Genomic DNA, 23554 nt, shown 5'->3' on the forward strand with positions numbered 1-23554 from the left:
GATTGAATGGGCTGTTGATGATTATAAAGAGATTGTGCATTTAAGGGAGGGTCACTGGACAAATATCTTTTGATTCTTCGACTCTTTACTTTCGTGATAAAATTCTTCCGCAGGATTTCATCTACCCTGAGGACCATTAACATTTTTTTGTAAAATTTTTCCTCACACGACTTTGCCAAATCCCAACTGACCCACAAAACACTAACATTTGGGTTCATAAATGGTTTATTACATTGTTTCGTACATATAATTGCATTTAGTATATTACACACATTTAATTTAAATCTTTATGGTTGTTATCTATTTTCAATCGTATACACTTTTACGAATTGGGTGCTGACCAGAGCTGGTGGTGCCCAATATACATACATTAGTTTAGTTCACCTTTATTAGCTGAATAAGTAAGTTCGAAGCAGGAAGTGAGATCATCACAATGAATGTTATTTTCAAACGAAGCGAACTTTTTCAGGTCCGCATTAAGATCGGAGATGCAAACATAAAGAGGCCAAAGAAGACGAAATAATAATAATTATTGTGACAGTCACTTCATGCTTCAAAAACCATGATTAAATAACTATCAATTCACATTTAGTTTTGGGTGGCTAGGAATGTTTAAACGTTTTACAGACCATACCCCTTTCTCCCCGCACTCAAGGTGGACAACTAGGCTGGCAAGTGCATGTTCCTTTAACATTCTTAGCACTACATACATATATTGCTAGAGGGCTTTACGATTACTTAAGTTACAAATTGGAGTCTAGAGGTTGTGCGGGAAGAACCGAACGAACGGTTTACTTCCTTTCCCTCATCATCATTCTCCTCATCCTCCTGGTGCGGATCCTCGTCTGCTGAGCTAGTCCAGGAATCGCTCAAAAATCTCTACAGAAAAGTGCGCTTTGTCGTGGTTGCGAATCGGTTTACCTCATCGGGTTCCGATTCTTTAAACGCTAGCGATTCCGCTTGGTCTTGCGACTGACATTGCCCTCGATGATGATCTGATGATAGCATGCAAAGTAAAGAATTTGAATTGGAATAGTATGGAGGTGGATTCGGATTCAAGTCGTTTTGGATAAAGCCGGTTAGATTTCCTCTCTAGGTGCTTGCGTTTTTAGTATAGGGACATCTGAATTGCTGGGATTGGGGTAGTAGGGGTCGGGTGGTTAGGATTGGTTGGACTAAGGCTGCTCCAGCACCGACTGCTCTACCTGAAGGATCTGGCTGGCCTCGAAAGCGGTTCCCGGAAGCAGGATCACGGGCGAGGTTACATTGCCAGCTTCTACGCATAACATGTTGGGGAACTCGTCGTCGCCAAAGTCGCTCATCTCACGGGATCGATCGATCCAAGGATTCCATATAACTGAATGGAAATATATAGACATGCAATGTTTAGGTATTTAAATACAAATATAACATATTTTGCTAGGTAGATAATTAACTTATTACAGCATTTCTTTGGTAAAAAAAATTGTTTATACTTTGTATTATATTTTGATAATAAGCATAAAGCGCAACGTTATGGTACTGGGTATATCACGTATATCTTAATAATTTTATTCCTTCTATTTTAATTCTGAAGAACGACATTAATGAAGAATATATAAAACATAAAATATATATAATAGTCCCTTGCCAAAACTAGCATCTATTTAATGGCACTCATGACCATAAAATGCTCCTTTTTGATAAAAGAAACTTTCTGATTTTTGTGGAGGGTCTCTTTGCTATTAACCCAGATCAATTTATTCATTGATTTATCCACACTCACCCGTATCGGGAAAATTGTACTTGTGCAGTCTCATCTTCCGGCCGGACACCACGTTAGTGATCACATGCTCCTGCGGCGTGTGCTGGTAGATTCTGTCGGTCCACTCATTGACGGTCACCACCTCGCGCCCTTCCTGATAGAGCGCATTCTCCCGGGTCTTGTCGATAAAGTGGCAGCCCTGGAGACCCGTAATCTGGCACCGCCGGACATCAGGCACCTTTAGGTAGGTGTGCAAGAGCATGTTGAAGGTAAAACTTAGCTCCTTGCTAGGATTGTAGACGCCGATATGGAAGTGGAGCTCTTTCTCGCGCAGGATTAGGCGGTAGGTGATGCGGAACCTTCAAAGGCAACAGCGGTATTTAACAATGTTGTATTTCAACAAAGATAATTATGTAAATATATGTTTCTTATGATCTTGTAGTAATAACAATGAAAACTAAGAATACTCCACGATTTCAATCTTTAAAACTTAATTCTAAAAATCGATGTATTATAAATAAATACTTTATTGATAATACGCCTACTACAAAATTTAAAAAATTGTTCGAATCCGTCCCCAGAATAGACTACATTAGGTCACGTTTGTGAGATATTTTATTGTAAAGGTGCAAAATGTATAGTTGCTGTTGAGTAATTTAAGAAATCTCCTAATCGATCTCCCAACATTGAAATAAGTGTGCCATAAATGCATCTTATTTTAAATATATTGGAAGCTATAATCGGAAAAAGACATCGTTTGTTTCCCGATAAAACATTAGATTTATATTTAAAATTTAGATTTTTCAAATTTTAAGATTTTTTTTATATGAACACGAATTGTCGACGATGTATTATATTTGGTTTTTTCTCTTGATATATATACTATACTCTAGTTAGAATTTCATCAAGCTTACTTAAACTTCAATTTCCTGGAAGTACTAAATTATTCATTAACAGCTTTCATTTTTTAAAGTACGGCATTTCTCGGTCGCGCGGACATTCATTTTTAAAATTTTAAAGAAAACAGAAGTGGTTTTTCAGGTCGACCATTTCAATACCCAATTTTTGCTAATCCTAAAGCAAATTTTAAACGTTAAACGTTCACTGATGACTCTTAAAAATTGTTGAGTTCTTTCAAAAATTACTTAACTTAAAATTACAATATTTTTAATTCAATTTAAAGTAGATTCGGACGGGACATCGGGCACGGGAAAGCGACTTTGCAAATCAAAATATTACCGTTATAGGTAATTGCATATTTCCATTTGCCTTTATTTTTAAGTCTTTTCATTCTCAAAGTGATGTTAGAAAGCAAATGTGAATACCTAATGCCTCTGGTTTGGAAGTTATTAAAAATACAAAATACGCCCTTTTTTATTCTGTTTTTCATCAAAATAATGAAAAATCCTGATTGCATTCGAATATCTGTTTTAGCATATGCTAGATTCTGTCAAATTTGATCAATTAAAGCACTTCTTACTGTAACTATTTAATAAAAAAAAGGTTTTGGATAAATTTTAAGTTTTTGGCCACGGTGGACATTTCTGTGGAAATGCTCCCTAAAATATTTGCCCAATGTAAATTTTAAAGCTATTTGTGTTCATATCGTTTAGTTTACATAAATGAATGCTTACTGGTAGTTCCAAATGGAGCGCGTGAATTCGTTGTCCATCAGCGAGAACATAGCCTCGACATCGCCATTGTGCAGCCGGTCCGGTGCTCTCTCCAGATGCCACCGCGTAATCCTCGCAAATCCATGTTGGGGCCCAAAGGACCAAGCACCGAACTGAGCTGTAATTGTATGGAAACATTAGGATAACGCAATGCCAAGGTCCTTGGTGTTGGCAAACTTACGAAAGACAAAGGGAATCCCGCCACGTATCGCCTTTTTTCCATCGAAGGAGGCTAGCTTGCTAAGGAAAGACGAGATGGTTGATACGGGGAGAGAAAGACTCGATTAATTCGGTTAGACGCTACTCGAAAATATTTCAGCCATAAAAACACTTGCAGACTCAGACAGACAGACATTCAGAAATTCAGAAATGCTATTAGCAGAAAAAAGTGTCTGGCAAAATGCTCCTTGTCCCTTTTTTTGTTTGTATTTTGTTTTTCTCCTCTCGCTGAAGATGACGTTGCCTGGCGTTGGAACCTGCTTTCAGTTTCCTCTCAGCTAATTTGCCGACGCATCCATCAAGCTTCTTCTGCCTCTGGTTCTCCACCTAACTGCCGATTTTGTTTCTCCCTCAGTTTCTCTGCATCATTTGTAATCTCTTTTAGTTGTGGAACGCATTTGACAAGCAAAATGCCATTAATATCCAAGATTTTTTGACGTAGAGTGGGATTTCTGCAACTCTTTGACAATTTTAAAAGACTTGGAGGGAGAAGTCGAAGAAATTATACCTAGTTTTTATAAAGGATCTACGACTTTACTTAAATTGTTTTGCTTTGTTTGCATCTCGAAATGTCCAGAATTAAGGTTTAAATTATCTAAGCCCACGAATATGAATATTTAATTGACAATTGACTAGTCTATCTTAGAGCTAAAGGCTGTTTAACTAAATATATGAACATTTAAGACTCCAAATTTAGTTTAAGGCTAAGTTTCCATGCTTCTGACTCTAAAGATTCGATTTAGTTCCGTTTTCCAAGTATTAATTAGCATTTAAAAACTTTATTTGATGTATATATCCTTTCTACAAGCTAGAACTAGGTACTTGTTCTGCACTAAGTAAACGTACTTGCATTTAAATATGCAGTTGAGACCGAAACCAGGCAAATAATTCATTTAGTTTTCAGCTTCATCCTCGTTTCGGCCGTGGCCATTGCCGGGTTCCAGCCACTGCCGGTTTTTAGTGGGTTTCCAAATGCGGCGACAACAAAAACAGTTGAAAACTTTCCAGCAGACGGAACAAAAAATTGGTAACGAGCGAGAACGAGGGTCTAACGCTATAATGGGTTCGTACGTATTCGTGTGGGAGCGGCAAAAAGCTTCGGGATCCAAGAACCTGGCATTTGGAGGAGAGTTGGCGAGGCTCGGACCACTGTGCCAGCCGGAGGATTCGTGTAGTGGGGATTTATCGATCTAGCTTGGCCGCGCCAAAAACTCCATTCATAAAAACTTGCACATTGTTTCGCCCAGAAGGGAAGAAGAGGGAAGCCCAGAACTGGAGGAGTGGGCAGCAACAGTGCGAAAAAACGGACATCAATGGAGGCAGGCAGGGAGCTCCACTGTTTGAATGCAAGTGCAACGGCTCCTACCCGCCAAAGCCCCCGTTTGCAATCCTGTCCCTCTGCCCCTGTGTCCCTTGGCCCCAGTGTTTTTGTGTTTTTGCCATTCGGTCGCCTTTGGTTCGGTTCGTTGGTTCGACGTTTGGGGCCGCTCGGTCCCGACGTCTTTTTTGTTGGGTGTCATACAAAAACATTTTGCCGCCAAACAGAATGGCTAAGGCTGCTCCCTCTCAACCAGCCCGGCCCCTTCCCCGACGCTGTGTGTGTTTGAAACTTTGCGAATCACTTTTTTGGTTGCATGACCAACGCATACCGTGGGCTTGCGTAAGTTTGAGCTTAAAGTTCGGCCAGCGGGGCGTATGAGCAATATTTAAGGTTGCCCAGCTGCAAGGTCCACCAGAGACTCACCTGACAAACAACTGCTCCTGATTGTTGACACGCCAGGAGACAACTGTGGCACCTGCAATCCAAGAAGATCAAATGAATAATCGGTTGAATAAAGGGGTAAACTAACAAACAAACAATCGTAAATCTATCTTCATTATTTGGTAGTGTGAGTTCTCTGCCCTAAGATCAGTGTTTTGAATCGATCCCTAACGTGCATCATTCAGGGTAAAGACATTCAGCACATGGAAATAAGCTAAGGCCAGCTGGAGAACAGCAAGAGTTTTGTGAATGAGGAAGCCCGAAAATAAAGCACACTACGCCTGAGCTAGTTCATCAATGAATGAAGTCAAAGCTGGATCTGCTGTGGGAATTAACCAACAACAAACGGCAGTGATAAGTACATGACGCACACACTTCTAACCCACATACTCACAGCGGGCCAACACTCATGTATTCGGGCACTGTATTGCGCCAGTAAGTAACTGGTCTACAGTCTAAAGGCAAACTGGCAGAAACCGACTCTCTGGTACAGTTAAAGCCTGGGATATAGGCTTGGGTTCCGGAATGGATCAGAGCTTATGACGATGGCCCACGGCCAATGGGTGGGTGCGCACTTCAAGTGCGTGGGAGGATCTAGCTGCTGCTGTTCCCAAATTTTCGCAGAATCGAATATGCGATGAGAATACGACTTTTTTTCTATAACTAACCAAGTTAGGTAGAGTTTAGTACAGTGAATTACACAGGATATCAAACTAATATCTCACTATGATAACTTTAATGAAACTATTATTCTTATTAACTATTATTACTATATATCAATATCAAAAATTAACTTACTTTATTGTTTAGAAGTTTTTCAAAAGTTTAACATATATCGAATTAATCAAAATCCATCTAAAATATTAAAATTTTACTGCAATCCCAGCATATTGCTTTGGATTGCTTGTAGCTAAAAGTATTCATAGATTTTGATTACCTCTAGAAATGTTTTTTTAGAAGGTACCACTAAAGTCGAATATGGAATATATTACTAGTGGGAAAGTATAGATTTTTTTCGTATTTTTTTTTTTCTTCGGGTGTAACTACAAATGCTGTTGTGGCTCTGACTGTCTGACTGTTGCTCAAACCCGAACGAACGACTACGAAACTAACGTGGGCAGGCCAGACACAGCGAGTCGTAATTGTTGAAAGTACGCTGGGTACCAGCACACATCCATAGGTGCACATAGAGAGGGGCCTGTGAACACCACCTATGTGTGTGCCTATGTACACATAACGCCTAATCGAAATGTGCTGCGACGAGTAGGAGCTGGGAACAGAGCTCCAAGCTGGCCCAAGATCGTCCGGAGCACTTATTTACCCCCAACAGCATAGCTTTGGAGTGCCCGCTTTTGGACGATCTCGGCTGATAAGATAGCCGAAAGCTTGCCAGTTGGTGGGTTTGCGTTTGAGGAACCTGTAGACAAGGTTGTTTCGAGAACGAAGTGATAACCTCCAGAGGTCGCGAGTACGTCAATAGGGGGCGAAACGGGTTTCTATTTCGGAAACTCCCGGGTTAACGAAAGTCCGTCCATCAAGCTTATTAGCTTACTAGCCGAAAAGAGCTGGCCAATCATGCGCTAAAAATAAAGCCAACAATTTTTGGCAAAAGCCTGCACACAGCAGTTGTTGCCGTTGCGTTGCCCTGTGTTTTCGTTAATTATGATTAATTGTTGCTTAGCTTATATCGCTGGACTGCTTCTGCTTACCGTGCATGTTGATGGTGCAGGTTGTGTTGTTGCCGCGATCCAAAACTACAACGCTGGTGGCTGCCATCGCGGCCGCTGTCGTGGCCATTTTGGATTTCTTGGCCGGCCACTAACTAACGGTTCTTCTCACTCGATCGGATCCTGTGTGCGCGTGTGTGTTGTGTACTGTTCTAGGCAGCGCCCCCTGGTGGTCGGGTCGTCCCTCGGAGCTATATTTTTTCAAAACTGTTGCCGTTGCGCCTTAGCATTAAACGCCCGGGTGATCTGGATTCGGATTCAAACTGGCCCCTTGACTGTCGAGCGTCGATTGAACTTTAATTTGCGCATTTACATAATGTTTGCAAAAATTATTCTGCACACAAAGCAGCGCACTCACACTCGGAGGCACGGACACACCAGCCAGCGCGCGCTCACACACACTCGCACGCACAGAGCGCAGCTTGAGTTTTTGTCAATGAACAAATACGTATGGAAAAAACTCGTGCAAAAAACGCCGGCAGACAGAGCGTCGGGATCCGGGCCTTGATGTTGACCCAACGAGCGACCGATTGAAACTAAGCCAGCGTACTCCAACTGGCCGGAGTTTGGTTGCCGGGCGTTGGTAAGCCCCAAAAGCCCCATGGTCGACGAGGGAATGTCCTACATGCAGGTGGTGGTGGGGACGCGATTTCAGGGGCGAGCTTAAAGTTATTCATTAATATGTTCTTTAAATGTATAGTCCAGGAATTACAATGTAGGAACTTTATTTATTTCCCTAATTTCTCTTGTATTTTATTTTTATTATTATTTTTTTAGTTTTCTCGATTTAATTAAACAAACTCCAATTCCTCGTTATGCATTCTTCAAATTCACAAAGTTGAGCAGTACTTTAATTTTACATGTAGTCAAGCTTATTACCTTAAATTTAAGTTTGAAAACTGTTTCCTAAAATATATGTACGGTAACGGTAACGGTTCTACAAATGTAATTTAAACATTTCAACAATTTTCTTAGGTTCTTTCGATTTCTAAAGTATGTAAGAATTTATGGTTTTTTATCCGATTTGGCCCAAATCCTATAAATAAAATACAAAGTATTTAATATTATTAAGTATTATTAATTATTAAATTTCAATTACGACGCAGAAACTGGTTAAATACGAAAATGTAACCAATGGACTTTGACTTTGTGAGGGCAAACGCTTACAATGAGCCTTTTAACGCATAAACGAGCAACAGCTGACTGCAATTTGGCCCAAACCGTTGTTATCGATAGGCAAATAGCATATTTGTCGGGGCTCTTCACTACCTTCCCAACAACAGTTGTCCAATCAGAACAGTTGTGGGCGCGCGAATAAAGATCAAGTTAATCCTGAAGATGTAAGCAGTAATCCCGTTTAGTCCCTCCCAATCTTTGGGGGGTGGCATACTAGCTGTGGCCTTTTCACTAATCCCCCCGCCGCATTACTCATTCCCAGAAATGTTGACGCCGATAACGATTCCCGCGAGCAAGAAGAAGCACCAGTAGACAGCGAACGAACGGATTGAAATCATAATAAATAAATAGAGATTCAGCGCGAGATAACGAATCCAAAACAATATGGCCCGGAAAATAGCCAAGTTCTACAAGCTGGACATCAACCGCACCGAGTGGGAGATTCCGGAGACGTACCAGAACCTGCAGCCCGTGGGCCAGGGTGCCTACGGCCAGGTATGCAAAGCCGTAGTCCGGGGAAGCAGCACCAAGGTGGCCATTAAGAAGCTGGCCAGGCCCTTCCAGTCGGCGGTGCACGCGAAGCGCACGTACCGGGAGCTGCGCCTTCTGAAGCATATGGATCATGAGAACGTTATTGGGCTGCTGGACGTCTTCCATCCGGGACAGCCAGCGGACTCGCTGGAACAGTTCCAGCAGGTGTACATGGTGACGCACTTGATGGACGCCGATCTGAACAACATCATACGCACGCAGAAGCTTTCGGATGACCACGTCCAGTTCCTGGTTTACCAGATTCTGCGCGGCCTAAAATACATCCACAGTGCGGGTGTTATACATCGCGACCTGAAGCCCTCAAACATTGCGGTGAACGAGGACTGTGAGCTGCGCATTCTGGACTTCGGTCTGGCCCGGCCGGCAGAAAGCGAGATGACCGGGTACGTGGCCACGCGGTGGTACAGGGCGCCAGAAATCATGCTCAACTGGATGCACTACAATCAGACGGTGGACATCTGGTCCGTGGGCTGCATCATGGCCGAGCTGCTCACTGGTCGCACCCTCTTTCCGGGCACCGATCACATTCACCAGCTAAACCTGATTATGGAGGTGCTGGGAACGCCGGCAGACGAATTCATGAGCCGCATCTCCTCGGAGAGCGCCCGGAACTACATCCGTTCTCTGCCGGTCATGCCCCGCCGCAATTTCCGCGACGTCTTCCGCGGCGCCAATCCGCTGGCCATCGACCTGCTGGAGAAGATGCTGGAGCTAGACGCTGACAAGCGCATTACGGCTGAGCAGGCGCTGGCCCATCCCTACATGGAAAAGTACCACGACCCGTCCGACGAGCAGACCGCCGCGCTGTACGACCAGAGCTTCGAGGAGAACGAGCTGCCGGTGGAGAAGTGGCGCGAGATGGTTTTCACCGAGGTGAGCTGCTTCAAGCCGACAGCCGCTTTCGCCGAACTTCTGCCCAAGGAGTAGCAGTTTCCCCAGATCCAGCCCCTGTCCGTTCAATGATGCTATCTGTATACATTTAGATTGAGTCTTCTTTATGCCTAGTTGAAGCGGATGTGCCCAATCGAGATTTCTCTACTCGTCGAATGTAAACACAATCAGGAGGCTATTTATTCTAGAGCGATTTATATTTAGAAACGCTTCAGCGGCTGGATTTAAACATTTACCCCAGCCGTACGAGTTTATGTATTTTTGAACCTCTGCTTTCCGTTCGATGGGTACAGAAATGGCGGTTTGGAAAGTAGCAGTCCGAAAATGTTTCCAAAACACACAAAGTCACAGCCTTAATGTCCAGTTCAACTTCAGATTTGGTGTCGGTTTTAACACACAGTTCTTGTGAAAAATAATCCTGTAAATGTGAATAGTGTACATGTACATCGTAGTTCATAAGCATCTCGCGGCCAGTAACTATAAAAAGAGCACTAGTGTCTACATACGTTGAATCCAAATAAATGTGTGCTATGTATTTTACAAAAGTAGATCCTCCAGATATCTCTCGAATTCCCTTTCCCTGGAGGGCTGCTCCTGGGCGAGATCAGGTTGCTTTAGCCAGATTTTCTCGTCTGCCGAGGGCTCCTCCTGCTCCACCTGCTTCTTTTCCGCTTCTACCTCAACTTCCAAAGACGACGGTGCCGCTACGCCCTCCTCTTCGCCTTCTGAGGAGGCAGAGGCTTCGTCCTCCGCATCAAGCTTGCGTCGCTTGCGCTTTCTTTCAGCTCTGCGTTCCTCCTTCTCCCGGCGGCGCTGCTTCTTGTACTCCTTTTTCTTGGTGCGGTAGTTTAGCTGTTCCGTATGCGTGGGACAAAGGCGCACCTAAAAGATTGGCAAATTTGTAAATAAACAGGCAGCAAACATTGGACACTTTTGAAAGCCACCTTGACCAACGCATTCAGGGCCGTTTTCTTCTCGATGTACTTGAAATTAACTTCCCAGCTACGCAGACCCGACCGCTCTCCGCAGTGCCGGCTGCCACACTGGAACTGACCGATACCTGTGACCACCTCCTGTTCCGTTCGCCATCGCAGGGCTATCTTGTTCTCCTTGTAGCGGGACAGATCAGCTATGCAGTATTCCTTGAACAGTTTCTTGTAGTACCGCAAGGCCAGACGCTGCTCCCAGCTCAGGGAATCTGTGTCCACCTCTTCATCGTCCTCCCACAGGAAGCGGTGGTTCTCCCGTATCACGTCGATATCCCTCTTGTGTCGGCGCGCTTCCGCCTCGGCTGGCGAGTTGAGAACATAGTGGTTAAGGATATAGTTATGCCTCTCCTTCGACGAAAGGTTGTTCAGATTTATGGGAAATAATTTCGGGTCGCCCATTGTTATTGTTACAAACTGAGTTCGATTTACCAATTGATGTATCGATGTATCGATACAGAAATATCGGAACGTCAAAAGCGAGCAGCTATGTCGATTTGGCTAGTTTATCACCAAATCATAATAGCCATATGACACTCTAATGCAGTTTTCATTAATTAGCTACTTCATTAGAACCTTGAAAGACACCACTATATGTGCAATTTTGCTTGGATTATTTTGGTAATGCGACTACGGTCACACCGGCCGCCATTCGCGGCGTATTACTATGAATTTCTGAATTCCTCGTCGAAGTATTCTTGCATAAATAAATGCAGAATCCTTTAAATTTACGTTTTTAATCTAAAAAGCTTAATTTGTTTTAAATTATTACCAAAAAAAAGTTTAATTAATTTTACAGCGCAAGAACCTTGGCACCGCAAAACATGTTATTTTTCCTAATTTTCTAATTATTTTTTCATCATCATCATTTTTTTGATATAAAAATAAAATTCTCAATGTAAGACCATACTGTCAATGAGCTGGCTAATACATTTTTCAATAACATTATTCTAATGCATTAGAGCGCCTATAGTCGTCTTGCTCGCACTTGTGTAAAACGCTATAGCGCTGTCAAATCTTTAATGAAGTCTCTAATTAATGCGCCAGTGTCATACGGCTATAAACGTATGAGGTACGAATATTTATTTACCATATATTATTTTATTAAATTAAATTCTTATAATCTACTAAAGATTAAAAATTATTAAAAATCATTAAAGTTAAAAATTCTTATCATTTAGTTCTTGTTATTCAGATATGTATGTATTTTGTAGTGGATATTTAATTTAGATTTTTTATAGCTAACTTTTTAATCGGAATAACTGCGATATATATATATTTATATATACAATATGTATGGCGTATGTGCATTCATTAGGGCGTTGGGGCCTGGGCCGTATCTCATTACACACACACCACGTACAATATTATTGTTTGATCCCCTTTGAGTAGGGGGAATTTCGGGGGCAGTCGCTAAAAGTGTGTATGTATGTTTCGATAGATTTCCGGTACAACTTTTTAGCACATCGCAAAGGGGAGCTGATGACGACGCCTCGTCGCAAAAATTGAAAATTAAAAGTTAAAAGAATAAGAGGAGCGTGGGGAAAGCGGATCCCCTCCATTATCAATGGCTTGCAGTTGCAGCCCGCTGTTCTTTGTCTTTCTGCGAAAGAACCTGCTCTACTTGCGCTGCAACTTCCTGCCACTGTTGTGCATCTGCACGGGACTCGTCGGCGTACTATGGGGTTATTTGCACTGGTCTATCAAGCCCCCTGTGCCGCAATTGACGGACTTCGAGCCCAAAAATGAAGTGAGTAGAAGCGTCTGCCTAATGCGTTGGCACTGTTGTTGCCTGGGGTCCCATGACCGCGATTTCTAATGAATTTGTTATCTGACGTCAGCTGGTACTGAAACAACTGTATTTCCCGGGAAATGATTTTGACTATATATACTATGCGCCCAGCATCGAAAATGTGGAGGATATCGTGGACCTACTGCGTCTGGATTTGCAGATTGCCCCAGAGCGTGAGTAAACATGATAATTGCAGAGAAATGATTTGATAAACTCTCCTGTTCAGGATTCCGGGCTTACAACAGCACTTCCGAGATGCAGCTCGAGCTGGAACAGCAGTGCAGGGGCAGCTGCTTTGCCATCAACTTTGAGGAGGTGCCCAACCGTGGTAGTGCCGGGAAGTTCCGATACAGCTTGAGCTCAAGTCACATGCGCCTTTCGCCCAGAAAGCGATTCGTAAATGACGAGGAAGTCAATCGCCAGAAAGGTCCGTGTGGTGCCATTGTTCGCGATCAACGGCTGACTCTGTGCTTTGTTCTTTCAGACGACGATGACTACATTCGGTCGGGATTCCTAACCCTGCAGCTGATACTGGACAAACAATATATGAAGTATCAGAGCCTGGAGGCAAACTACAATATACTGGTCAGTTCCATGCCTAACTTGGAGGTGGCCAGCATGGACAGTCACCGACTCATATACTTTGGCACCTTGTTCAGCGTCATCTTCAGCGTGGTTCTGCTGAGCACCTTCGTGGTTCCCTTTGTCGAGGAGAAGCAGAACGGGTTGAAGGAGTTCCTTAACCTGGTCACGCCCATGAGTTTCCTTAACGGCCTTACATTCTTTCTCATCCGTCTCGTGTGCTATGCGGCGCTACTTCTCTTCGTCCTCATCCTCGCCTATTGCTACGAGGCCCTGGGACTAATACGCTTCGCCTACGTGGCTGTGTTGTTCCTGCTTTACATTTTGGCCACCATGTCGTATGCATATCTTATATCGGTTTGCTTTCATTCAGGTAACCAAACATTCACCCGCCTGATTAATCCTCTTTACTTGAACTGCTTACTTCCTTTCTAGTATTTTATGCGAAGATTGGTGGCCTGGTGATGTTGATCATTCCATATGTGTTTACCTTTGTTCGCACCTGGGCCACCGCTTTGGCCTTCTACTTTTTTAGCACCAATGCCTTTCTGGAGGGTCTGGACGTTTTCCAGACATTTTCCAACAAGCGTAAGACTTACACAGCCACAATGCGAGGGCACTCCTTTAACTTATCACTTGACCATCGTAGATCGCACCTTTGGAGGAGCAGATCTCTTCCGTGAAGTTAAATATGACTCCAGTCGGATGTTCTCGATTTACATTGTCCTGCTGTTCCAATCTCTCTTGTACGCCCTTGTCTACAACTACTTGGGTTGTGTGTTTCCCGGACCGGGAGGCCTGAAGCGCCCATTTCTCTTCTTTTTGGACGTAAGTAGTAGTCTTAGTTTCTTATGTCCGGGACTCGAATTCGCGCTTTCGTTCGGTGACCGGTCCTGACCGAATTCCAACATATCGCACATGCATCGCCACGTTAAAATATCGATTTATAAATTTGGTTTCACAACTTTCCCGTAAAATAACGATACAGTATCTGTATTTTCGGCTGCCCATAATTCCAATTAATTAATATTTCTTATGTTCAGGGAAAGGGCAATATTATCTAGGGATCGCAAATAAGAGTAACAAGTAAATTGATGTGCAAATATTCAAAATAAACAAAAACAAAAATAACTATGGCCGATTCTCGTGGTTTGCTTTTGCCTTCGCATCGACGCTTAGGATTCCCAACGGATTCTAGCTTAGATAGAAGGTAAAGTACAAAGAAAATTAGCAATAGCTAGCAAGTGGTCTGATGATTTGGGTAGGGCCAATGAAACGATCGTAACCACAGCTGCTACTTGTCTTTGTTCTTTTTGTTATTTTTGCCCAAAGTCGCGCCTTTGATTTGTAGACACGTATACTTTACAAATTCTTATCAGTTAAAGGTCGATGCTAACAAAAACAAACATCCCAAAATATTTAATAAAGCGATCCATAAGCTGAATAGATTGAAAAGTCTTGATCCTTTAAAATATGAAGTACATCAAACGAAAGGTATTGAAACGTAGAGTTATTTGTACTCATTAATATTATTTGCGGTCCCTAAAATTATCGTCTTATACAACCTCTTTGTTACTATCTTTCGCGGTTTAAACTTCGGTTAATTTCAGTGACGGTTTCGGTTGCGGTTATTCTTTTAAGTCGATTTAAAGCGGAAGACTCACTTTTTCGGTTACGGTTCAACTCGTAAATCGGTATGTTTTCCCAGCTAAATGGGCCATTGCAAGGATTTGCCTAAGTCGACTCCTTAATTCCTGCATTCCTAGCCCAAAACCTACCAGAAGCGGCAGCGCAATGAATATACGACCGCACCAAGAGGCACACAGGCCATCATCATCACGGAGCTGTGCAAGAAGTTCCAGACAAGTAAACGAGAAACGCTCATTTCTGACAACCTAAGTATGACGATCAACAACAAGGAGATTACTGTGTTGCTGGGCCACAACGGGGCTGGAAAGACCACGATGATGAACATGATAATGGGTGAGCATAAGCATATCCTTGGGATGAAATCATACGCATGCTGACCGTCTACTTTCCAGGACTGGTGCCCAAGGATTCGGGCAAGATAGTTGTCTGCAGCGAGCGCGACGTGTCCTCCTATCGCCACCTGATCGGCTTCTGCCCCCAGCACAGTGTATTTATGAGCTACATGACCTGCCACCAGCACTTGGAGTTCTTTGCCCAACTTCGCGGAGAAACTCGCAGCAATGCCCGCAGATGGGCGGATGAGAAGCTCATGAAACTGGGGCTGAGTGACAAACAAAACGAGTTCGGACGAAACTTATCTGGTGGCATGAAGAGACGTCTATCCCTGGGCATAGCAATTGCCGGAAATACCAAGTAGGGCGTCAGCAGCCTAGGTCTCCTCATAAACCATACTAAGATCTTAATATTTATTGCAGAATTGTTATTCTCGACGAACCGTCATCAGGACTGGATATCAACTCACGGCGCGAACTGTGGGACATCCTGCTGAATCTGCGCAAAGAGAAGGCCATTCTGGTCACCACCCACTACATGGAGGAGGCCGAGGTGCTCGGCGACACCATCTGCATACTGGCCAATGGCAAGTTGCAGACTACGGGAACCCCCCTGGAGCTCAAGCGCAGGTCTGGCATCGGTTATCGCCTAAAACTGGAGGTCAGCGACTTTACACACAGAGAAGACGAAATCATGCAAACAATACGCGACTATGTGCCACCGGCCTCCGTCCTGGTAAGATCACTGAATACATCAAATCGACCTTATATGCGACTTCTTCATAACTTTTCACTGTGTTTTCCGATTAGAATGTGGTGAAACCGACCGCGAATATCTGTCTGCCGTATGCGTATAAAAGACAATTCCCAGAAATGCTTCACAAGCTTGAGACCAACATGAATCAGTTGGGTATTCAAACGATTTCCATGACCGACACAACCCTGGAAGATGTGTTCTTAAAGTAAGCAACTAGCGTTGACTTTGGTTTAGAGATTTACCAAAATAATCATTTGATACATTTTAGATGTGCCGGTGAGCAGGACCAGGTGGATACCCCGGACGGATCTCGGACTGATATGCCGCTCTTGGCTCCCTATAAGCGTTTACCCAGCCAACACGTTGAACCTAGCCTTTTGCAGCTTTGGCTGGCGGTGTTCTACAAGAAGTGGACGTTTCTCTCGCAAGAATGGCTGTACTCTTTGATCATGGTGAGCATTGCTGAAAATATTGGAATTATTCCCAAGAATTGGTCTCGCTGCGTAGCCGCTGTAGTGGCCTGATAAGCAAAAATGATTAGGTTGCATTACAACGTTACTGTATTTTTCCATTGTTAACGTTATCTTCCCGCCAGCTGTGCCTTCCCTTTGTCTGCGTTTTCGGTGCAATTCTCGCCATGCACGCCATGTCTGTGGTGGAAAACGAGGAGGCTTTGCCGCTGAAACTCAGTCAAATGGGCAGTGGAATCGTCTACATATACAATCCGACGGGGCACCATGGCCAGGTGGAGCAGCAACTGCGTCAGCAGATCGAGCTAAGCGGGATCACTGCGAAAACAATGCAGCTCCGTGGGGACAACGATATAAAAAATGGTATGCTATACATTCCGTGCTGGGGACTCGAATAACTTGATGTCTATAATTGTCTTTTCGTGTAGAATCCCTCGACCTACAACGCGACAACTTGGCCGATTTCCTCGAACAGGTGGTGGGCATTATTGACATGTACGGCGACGGCAGGGGCACTGGCGGAGCGACGCCCACCATAGAGATCTACTTCTCCGGGAATCGCTACCATAGCTCTGTGGAACTGATTAACCTGGTGGACTCCGCCATGCTAGGGCTAGAGCGGCCAGGGTCAGATATAGATGCGACCTATGTTCCCATCCGGCGTTTTATCAGCGACATAAGCGCCTCCAGGCTGGAATACTATGCGGTCATCGTGTCCGTGGGAATGTTCTTTTGCATGTTCTACTTCATTGCCCTGCCCTTCAGGGAATACGCGAACGGTTTCCGCAGACTTCAGACCATGTCACGATACACCTACTGGGCCGCTCACTTTACCTTCGACGTGCTGACTCTGGCCGTCGTCTGCGTGTCCCTGCTCCTCCTGCAACAGTTGTTCATGCCCGCTGAGCTCTATTCCAAGATGGAGCTTCGGGTGATTGTGGCGAGTATATTCTTCTACGGATGCAGCTACCTGCCAATTCTCTATGCGCTGGGCAACAACTTCAAGTCCATTTCCACGATATCCACCTACCTGCTCCTAATGCTGATTGTTTCGGGTAAATGATCTAAGATCTGTCTCTATTTCTGGGCTGCATTTTTATACTAAAATTGTCCAATTATTTCCCCTTAGCCATCGCCCCCCTAATAACCTCCAGCACCTCGTCCGCGATGAAATTGCACGAGACAAAGATCGCATTCTTGTGCTTCCTGCCGGACTTCAATCTGAACCACCAGCTGCGCATTATCAATGAAAACTTTATTACCCGCCGACGGGTATTGGCTCCCGGAAAAACACATCATCTGCTCAGCGAGGAGGTCTTCTTTGCCTACGCCATTGCGGTGTGTGTGCTGGTCATGGCGTTCTTTACCGTCGTCCTGGAGCATATGTATCTGCGCCGGAAAGTGCAGGAAGCCTTCTATCGAAATATCTCAATGTTCACGCAGAAGAAGAACTCGTTGCGCACCAGTCCCAGCGGCACCCACCTGTCAATTGATTGTGCCAAGGAAGAGCAGCTGGTCAGAGAGCTCATCGAGCATCCTTCAGAGGGCTATCCCCTGGTTGTGAGTGGCCTTCGCAAGCGATACCAGGACAAGGTGGCTGTCAATGGACTCAGCTTTGCGGCACAGCGGGGCGAGTGCTTTGGTCTGTTGGGCGTCAATGGAGCGGGCAAGACCAGTACCTTCCAGATGATCGCTGCCAACTTGGCGCTCGACGGCGGCAGCATCTGCATAGATGGCATAGAGATTCGGCAGAATGAAGTGGCCTACCGTCACCGCTTTGGCTACTGCCCGCAGTACGATGCACTGAACAAGTTTATGACCGCCGAGCAGTGCCTGCACTACATGGGCCTGCTGAGGGGCTTAAGTAACTCTGCTGAGGGGCCGGCCAGCGTCAAGGAGAACGTAAAGTACTGGCTGGAAAAGATGCACTTGACCAAGTATCAGCAGGTGGAGGTGCGCCATTATTCGGGCGGCACAAAGCGGAAACTTTTGGCCGCCATGGCCATGATCGGGGCACCCACGCTGGTGCTCCTGGACGAACCCACTACCGGCGTAGATCCAATTTCGAGACGATTTTTATGGCAGTGCATTAAGGACTTTCAAGGACAGGAACGGACTGTGGTGCTTACTTCGCACAGGTAAGGAACATTTGTTTTCTACAGGTTTTCGAGTCTCATGGGGCCCATATGACGTTTCCTTAACTTAAGTACTATTAGTTCTTAAAAGTATTTTTCGATATTCAATGTCGTTACAAAGTTACATCGTTGAAAAGACATGCTCTTCAGAGAAGCTTACTCCTGCAATGATTATTTCTTTTTCGTTTTTCTCGAATCCACGTTTTTCTAACTGGTCAACACCATTTCTCAAAAACAACTTAGCAGATTGTCCAGAATTGTGTTGAACATCACAGTACCTTTCTTTTCAGTGTAGTACTTCAGCTTCCTATATCTCGAAAATATGTGAATATTTGGACTTATAAAAAATTTTAAGAAATACTTTAATTAATAACTGTTAAAAAATTTTAAGTGGTGAGTCTAAAGCGCTCTTCAGGAAAATGTTTCTAAACACGCTCGAAAAAACCCTCTCAAATACGTTATTGAAAGTTTTCGAGAAACGAACATAGAGGGGAAAACCTTTTTATTCTTCAGTCAAATGCTCTCAGTTGATCTTCCCTTTTGCGTTGCTTGAAACCGAAAAAAATCTAATTGCTAAGTAAAATCGGTCTTTCACTTTACTTTGTTTTAACTACTGCTCGTTGGAAGAAGACTAACTGTCTTATGATACCATAATGTCGGCTTGTCTCTCGCTATCATTAAGTTGAAAGCGTAAAATTCTACAAAAAATCCAACGTGTGATTATAAACAGTTCCCATCCCGAGGACTCGTCTCCCGAAATCTCCGATTCCCTATTTATAATCTCGTTAAGAATTACGTAAATCAAATATGGGCAGTACCAAACATCTCTCAGCAAGTAAAATAATTTTTATTTATTTGAATTTCTTTTTTTGTTTGCATTGTTTTTTACACATGACATTGCATGTGCCAGGGCCTTTTCCGGCGACTGCTGGCCCTTCATCATACCTATGCTTTCTGTAAAAGGATATAAATGTGTTCAAATTAAATATGTTCAATTAAATATTTCTCACAAAAATACATACCGATTAGAACCGAAAAGAATTCGGGAAATGCTCTAAGAGACTTCTTCCCATTTACGCCATCCAGGTTGAAGTCGCAAATTAACGATTCGGCCATCACCCCTTTTAGTGATTTAGTAAGAGTGTTGCTATTCAGCAAGTCAGTTATGGCTAGAATCTGTAATAATAGAAATAATCAGTTTTACGGACTAAAGTCGTGCATCATATTTACTAACGTAGGCATTTTTTGTGCTAGAGACTATTTTGAATTCAAGTGCTGCCAGGGCTTCTTGGTCTGGGATCGGGAACGATTCCTCGACTCCAACATCTTTTGAGTTTCCTTTTAGTAAAAGTTGTAGCAGGGCCGCCAGCTTTGACACCTGTAGAGTGCTCTTTGCCAACTCTTTGCTATTCGCCTCTAACATTTTGGTGTTGGCCTCGAGCTTACTTTCCAAGGACCGGAGCCTCTTCGCCAGCTCACCCATCTGATCCTTGGGCTTGGAACCTTGGTCCAAAAGTGTCTTCAAATGTCCCTTATTGTCTTTTGTGCTAGGTCCTGCGTCTTCATCTAGGTCCTCGCTTTCCATTTCAAAAGGCCTTTTTACTGCACATCGCTGTGAGTCAGCCATATCCCTTTGCTAATTTTATTTTGGGTTATAACTTTGTTTTTGTATTTAGTGATGAAAGAAAGATAAATGTGTAAATATTAGTGAAATGTGTGGAATCTTCTAATCAATATAAAGACAACTTCTATCAGTTAATAACATAACAAAAACACAAATTGAGCGCAGAATGAATTTTGCTTCGAACTTCGATGGACTAAGCCCAATAGATTTGTTTTTTTTTTTTTTTTTTTTTTTCAAACATGGTCTTTGAATATTTTTGATTTTATTCTTCCCTAAAATAGATAATTGGATTTGCTTATATTTTATATATTGTTTTTGTCGGTATAATTTTTTTCAGTGTAGTGATCCGATGGTATTTTTATTGCGCGCGAAATTTGCACACAAACTTCACTTTTATCATCAGGCTTATATATTTTCCATTCCAATTCCATTCCCTTTCAGGCGATTTATGTATGTATGTATGTATGTATGTATGTATGAATTTATTTAAATTTACATACATACATATCGCACAACTTTAACCAGGAACAGATGATATTGAAACGCAATTGCAATAATATACCGGTAATGCTCTTATGCCAAACCGGGAGACCGAACTTCGAAATCAAGTGCGCAAATAAATGTAGTAATTAATAACAAATCACTTTGATTATCTTGACTTGAATTGAATGCGTGAGCTCACAGCTGCCGTCAAATTCAAAATGAACAAACTGCAAAATTTGAGGGACGCGTGTTAGGGTATATCCGGCCCTTTCAATACCTTACAATTAGAACCACATTTTATTTAAAACAAACATTTTCTTAAAAGAGTCATTAGAATCATATTTCACTCAAATTTCGTTAATACCCTTCCATCAATTTTTTTTTATTCGAAAATAAATATATGTAAATACAAGTAAAATATAAGCGCAACCAGGATTTTGTTTGCCTTCATTGTTTCGAACTTCGAACATGTCGGAAGGAAAGTGGAGGGAATTCCAGAACTGAAGGGGTCTTGAGCATATGTACGTGTTCACATATACAATAATATTTTTGTTTTGAGAGAGCGCCTGTATTTTTCTTTCTCTTTAAAGCCAGCTCTTAAAATTCTTCTAGTGACTCTCTATTGTCCATTAACTATAGAACATTTTGGAAAAGCAAAAAACGCTGAATTATTCTTAACGAGGTTAACAAAAATATTAAGCTTTTACTAATTTATGTATACATATTTATATATTCATAGCCATGAAAGGGTATTATAATTTTAGTAATTGAATTTTTGATCAGCATCAACTGCCAAGTGGATCCTTTATGTATTTATGTTCATATGTTTTGGGTATTCCATTGACTACTTAATTTATGAAAATATTGGTTCTGTATCGCAATATTTAGCCTATTTTTAAAACAGTTTGTAGGGGAAGAAGTGTTTTCCGTTGAAAAAATCGGCTAACTATCGAGATACATCGCGGATATTTTCATTCATTCAGTCGTCAAGGGAATATCCAGACCGAAAATATCGGCGATATATCCCTATACATAGTTAGCCGATATTTTCAACTGAAAAAAGGTATTCTCATACAAACTCTGGAACATTTTCAGTCATTCAGTGTTAAGGGAATACCCTGATTATATAGTATTAGTCAGAAGTTTGCAAGGCAGGGAAAGAATACATATGTATGTATGTACATATATGTATTTTTGATCAGAATCAGCAGCCGAGTCAATCCAGCCATGTCCGTCTCTTCGTGCAGATAGACTTTATTTATGTACAAATAATAATAGCTGGTGTTGCTTTAACTTTTTTAACTTAATAACCGTTGCCGAGTGTTACTGTTCTAAATGCATATTAACTTCTTGCCGATACGTTTCGGTTTTACTCAAAATTTGCTTTTCAAAACCTTAACAAATTAAATATTAATTAAATGTTAATTATATTTATTATTATATATATTATAGCATGGACGAATGCGAGGAGCTGTGCAATCGACTGGCTATCATGGCGCACGGTCAATTCAAATGTCTGAACAATATCTGTGCCCTAAAGCGTTTGAGTGGCTTCACCATTAAACTAAAAATGAAGGAGAACACAGAAACACAGAACCCAGAGTCGAATGTGTGCACGGTGACCGGTATGCTAAGGTCACAGTTCCCAGGACTAGAGCTGCGGGAGAACCATGCCGGCACTCTTACGTACTTCGTAAGCATACAGGAAACCGTAATCCAGTGGTCGAATGTGTTCAAGATAACGGAAGATTATTTGGCCGATCGGCTGGGGGACATTGTTGAGGATTACTCTGTGAACGAGTGCACGCTTGAGGATATTTTCCTCAAGTTCGACAAACAGGATAAGTCCCAATCAACGTCACGCCAATCATCGGTACAGAGAAGCCCGGAAGTCCTTAGCCACGTATGAGCGTGGGTTGGGCTTGGCATATCGAAAAGACTGAGCACAAAACTGTCGTCCTGAGGATCACTTCTGCCTTTTTCGCGGCATCATCCCTCTATATCTCACCTGTAAAAATTCCATTTGACACCTTCCCCGGCCCGTATTCATTTTTACAGAGAATCTCAAATAGGAAAGAAGACACATCTGATCCTCTCGACCGGCAGTCACTTGGACTCAGTTCTGACGGCAGGATTTTTCTACTTAATGTATGTATGAATGTGAATACTAATATCTAAGACATTAACTGTGTGCAAGATATGAAAATGAAATATTTATTTATTGAATATGTTACTTTAACACTTTTAGATACTATCTTTTCAATAAAATAAATTTGAAAAAAGTCAAGAAAGCGTTTTTACTACGTATAATATATGTAAGTCGCCAATACCTCGGCGTGTGTTTAATTTTAAATCTATTTCTCCAACACGAAAGACTTCGATTCACAATTTTATGTTAGTTTGCCTTGACATATCTATACGGTCTTCCGAAATTTCTCATTTTTTTCCGCATCAGTAGTGCGAATTTATGAGCTGTTGGCGATAGTTTTACGGTGCAACTCTGGTTTTTCTTCACGACAGTGAAAATTTGACCATTCACACTATTCGGCGAATTTGCTCTTGGTTAGAGAAATATCATTAGAAAAACTCAAATTTATCGAGATCTAATTCATTTGCATTGTTAAAAAGCCATAGTTGATCTATAAAAGAAAATATATACTTTTTTGAATATTCCGTTTCAATTAGGAGGGTTTTAGTAGACTATATTTTTCGTGTGGTCGCGCACAAGTTTATTATCCCAGCAGACAAACAGCGGACTTAGTGCGGACGGATCCGAAAATGTCCGCTAAACATATTAAAGACGGACAAAGATTCTGATTTTCCGCATTAGTTTCTCTAAATGCTCAAAAACGGACGGACAAACGGATGAATAGCGGACGAAAATCGCGAATTCTCAGGATAATACCCGATAATGTTATCATAAAAGGTCCGCAATCGAAATCTTATTCGGATTCCGAAAATGATAGGTTGCTGCCACAAACCCCACGGCAGGTAACGGA

At 42.5% G+C, this 23554-nt stretch overlaps 5 protein-coding genes across 11 annotated transcripts; 2 read left to right on the plus strand and 3 right to left on the minus strand.

Annotated features, from left to right (window-relative positions):
* Positions 1 to 207: 207 nt before the first annotated feature.
* On the minus strand, positions 208 to 7635 carry LOC108085290 (uncharacterized). 2 transcript variants are annotated; one of them, XM_041776893.2, is made up of 7 exons: positions 7108 to 7635; positions 5381 to 5432; positions 3599 to 3657; positions 3379 to 3535; positions 1766 to 2103; positions 1206 to 1357; positions 208 to 995 (listed from the first exon to the last, which is right to left on the minus strand). In XM_041776893.2, the coding sequence occupies exons 1-7, from the start codon at positions 7193 to 7195 to the stop codon at positions 948 to 950; spliced, it is 894 nt and encodes a 297-aa protein (XP_041632827.1). In that variant the 5' UTR covers positions 7196 to 7635; the 3' UTR covers positions 208 to 947. The 2 variants fall into 2 exon arrangements, with proteins under 2 accessions (XP_041632827.1, XP_017037337.1); XM_017181848.2 differs by having other exon boundaries at positions 208 to 1131; positions 7108 to 7632.
* A 687-nt stretch (positions 7636 to 8322) lies between these two features.
* Positions 8323 to 10292, plus strand: p38b (p38b MAP kinase). Its single transcript, XM_017181846.2, has 2 exons — positions 8323 to 8465; positions 8564 to 10292. Exon 2 carries the CDS (start codon positions 8686 to 8688, stop codon positions 9778 to 9780), a length of 1095 nt encoding a protein of 364 aa, XP_017037335.1. The 5' UTR covers positions 8323 to 8465; positions 8564 to 8685; the 3' UTR covers positions 9781 to 10292.
* LOC108085292 (protein FRA10AC1 homolog) lies at positions 9903 to 11171 on the minus strand. 2 transcript variants are annotated; one of them, XM_017181849.3, is made up of 3 exons: positions 10689 to 11171; positions 10251 to 10626; positions 9903 to 10162 (listed from the first exon to the last, which is right to left on the minus strand). In XM_017181849.3, exons 1-2 carry the CDS (start codon positions 11130 to 11132, stop codon positions 10282 to 10284), a joined length of 789 nt encoding a protein of 262 aa, XP_017037338.1. In that variant the 5' UTR covers positions 11133 to 11171; the 3' UTR covers positions 9903 to 10162; positions 10251 to 10281. The 2 variants fall into 2 exon arrangements, with proteins under 2 accessions (XP_017037338.1, XP_070140854.1); XM_070284753.1 differs by having other exon boundaries at positions 9903 to 10626.
* An 889-nt stretch (positions 11172 to 12060) lies between these two features.
* Positions 12061 to 22846, plus strand: Eato (Engulfment ABC Transporter in the ovary). Its single transcript, XM_017181835.3, has 15 exons — positions 12061 to 12480; positions 12572 to 12695; positions 12749 to 12949; positions 13007 to 13477; positions 13540 to 13692; positions 13754 to 13932; positions 14871 to 15087; positions 15147 to 15447; positions 15510 to 15822; positions 15897 to 16048; positions 16112 to 16295; positions 16439 to 16676; positions 16742 to 17368; positions 17443 to 18451; positions 22008 to 22846. Exons 1-15 carry the CDS (start codon positions 12298 to 12300, stop codon positions 22462 to 22464), a joined length of 4809 nt encoding a protein of 1602 aa, XP_017037324.1. The 5' UTR covers positions 12061 to 12297; the 3' UTR covers positions 22465 to 22846.
* LOC108085285 (uncharacterized) lies at positions 19275 to 22960 on the minus strand. 5 transcript variants are annotated; one of them, XM_017181839.3, is made up of 4 exons: positions 22886 to 22960; positions 19683 to 20106; positions 19471 to 19624; positions 19275 to 19402 (listed from the first exon to the last, which is right to left on the minus strand). In XM_017181839.3, the coding sequence occupies exons 2-4, from the start codon at positions 20073 to 20075 to the stop codon at positions 19296 to 19298; spliced, it is 654 nt and encodes a 217-aa protein (XP_017037328.1). In that variant the 5' UTR covers positions 20076 to 20106; positions 22886 to 22960; the 3' UTR covers positions 19275 to 19295. The 5 variants fall into 5 exon arrangements, with proteins under 5 accessions (XP_017037328.1, XP_017037325.1, XP_017037326.1 ...); XM_017181836.2 differs by lacking the exon at positions 22886 to 22960 and adding an exon at positions 20635 to 20779; XM_017181837.2 differs by lacking the exon at positions 22886 to 22960 and adding an exon at positions 20577 to 20765.
* Between the last annotated feature and the right edge of the window lie 594 nt (positions 22961 to 23554).

Source organism: Drosophila kikkawai, chromosome 2R, assembly GCF_030179895.1.
Source record: "Drosophila kikkawai strain 14028-0561.14 chromosome 2R, DkikHiC1v2, whole genome shotgun sequence".
Classification (NCBI taxonomy): domain Eukaryota; kingdom Metazoa; phylum Arthropoda; class Insecta; order Diptera; family Drosophilidae; genus Drosophila; species Drosophila kikkawai.

Coding starts and splice junctions, on each gene's coding strand:
- LOC108085290 (XM_041776893.2), bottom strand. CDS start 7,195: ATGGCCACGACAGCGGCCGCGATGGCAGCCACCAGCGTTGTAGTTTTG. Junction 3,658..5,380: donor CAGGAGCAGTTGTTTGTCAG/GTGAGTCTCTGG, acceptor GTCTTTCCTTAG/CAAGCTAGCCTCCTTCGATG. Junction 2,104..3,378: donor CGCTCCATTTGGAACTACCA/GTAAGCATTCAT, acceptor TTGCCTTTGAAG/GTTCCGCATCACCTACCGCC.
- p38b (XM_017181846.2), top strand. CDS start 8,686: ATGGCCCGGAAAATAGCCAAGTTCTACAAGCTGGACATCAACCGCACC.
- LOC108085292 (XM_017181849.3), bottom strand. CDS start 11,132: ATGGGCGACCCGAAATTATTTCCCATAAATCTGAACAACCTTTCGTCG. Junction 10,627..10,688: donor CCCTGAATGCGTTGGTCAAG/GTGGCTTTCAAA, acceptor CCAATCTTTTAG/GTGCGCCTTTGTCCCACGCA.
- Eato (XM_017181835.3), top strand. CDS start 12,298: ATGGCTTGCAGTTGCAGCCCGCTGTTCTTTGTCTTTCTGCGAAAGAAC. Junction 13,693..13,753: donor CCAGACATTTTCCAACAAGC/GTAAGACTTACA, acceptor TGACCATCGTAG/ATCGCACCTTTGGAGGAGCA. Junction 16,296..16,438: donor GGCTGTACTCTTTGATCATG/GTGAGCATTGCT, acceptor TCTTCCCGCCAG/CTGTGCCTTCCCTTTGTCTG.
- LOC108085285 (XM_017181839.3), bottom strand. CDS start 20,075: ATGGCTGACTCACAGCGATGTGCAGTAAAAAGGCCTTTTGAAATGGAA. Junction 19,625..19,682: donor CTAGCACAAAAAATGCCTAC/GTTAGTAAATAT, acceptor CTATTATTACAG/ATTCTAGCCATAACTGACTT. Junction 19,403..19,470: donor ATTCTTTTCGGTTCTAATCG/GTATGTATTTTT, acceptor ATCCTTTTACAG/AAAGCATAGGTATGATGAAG.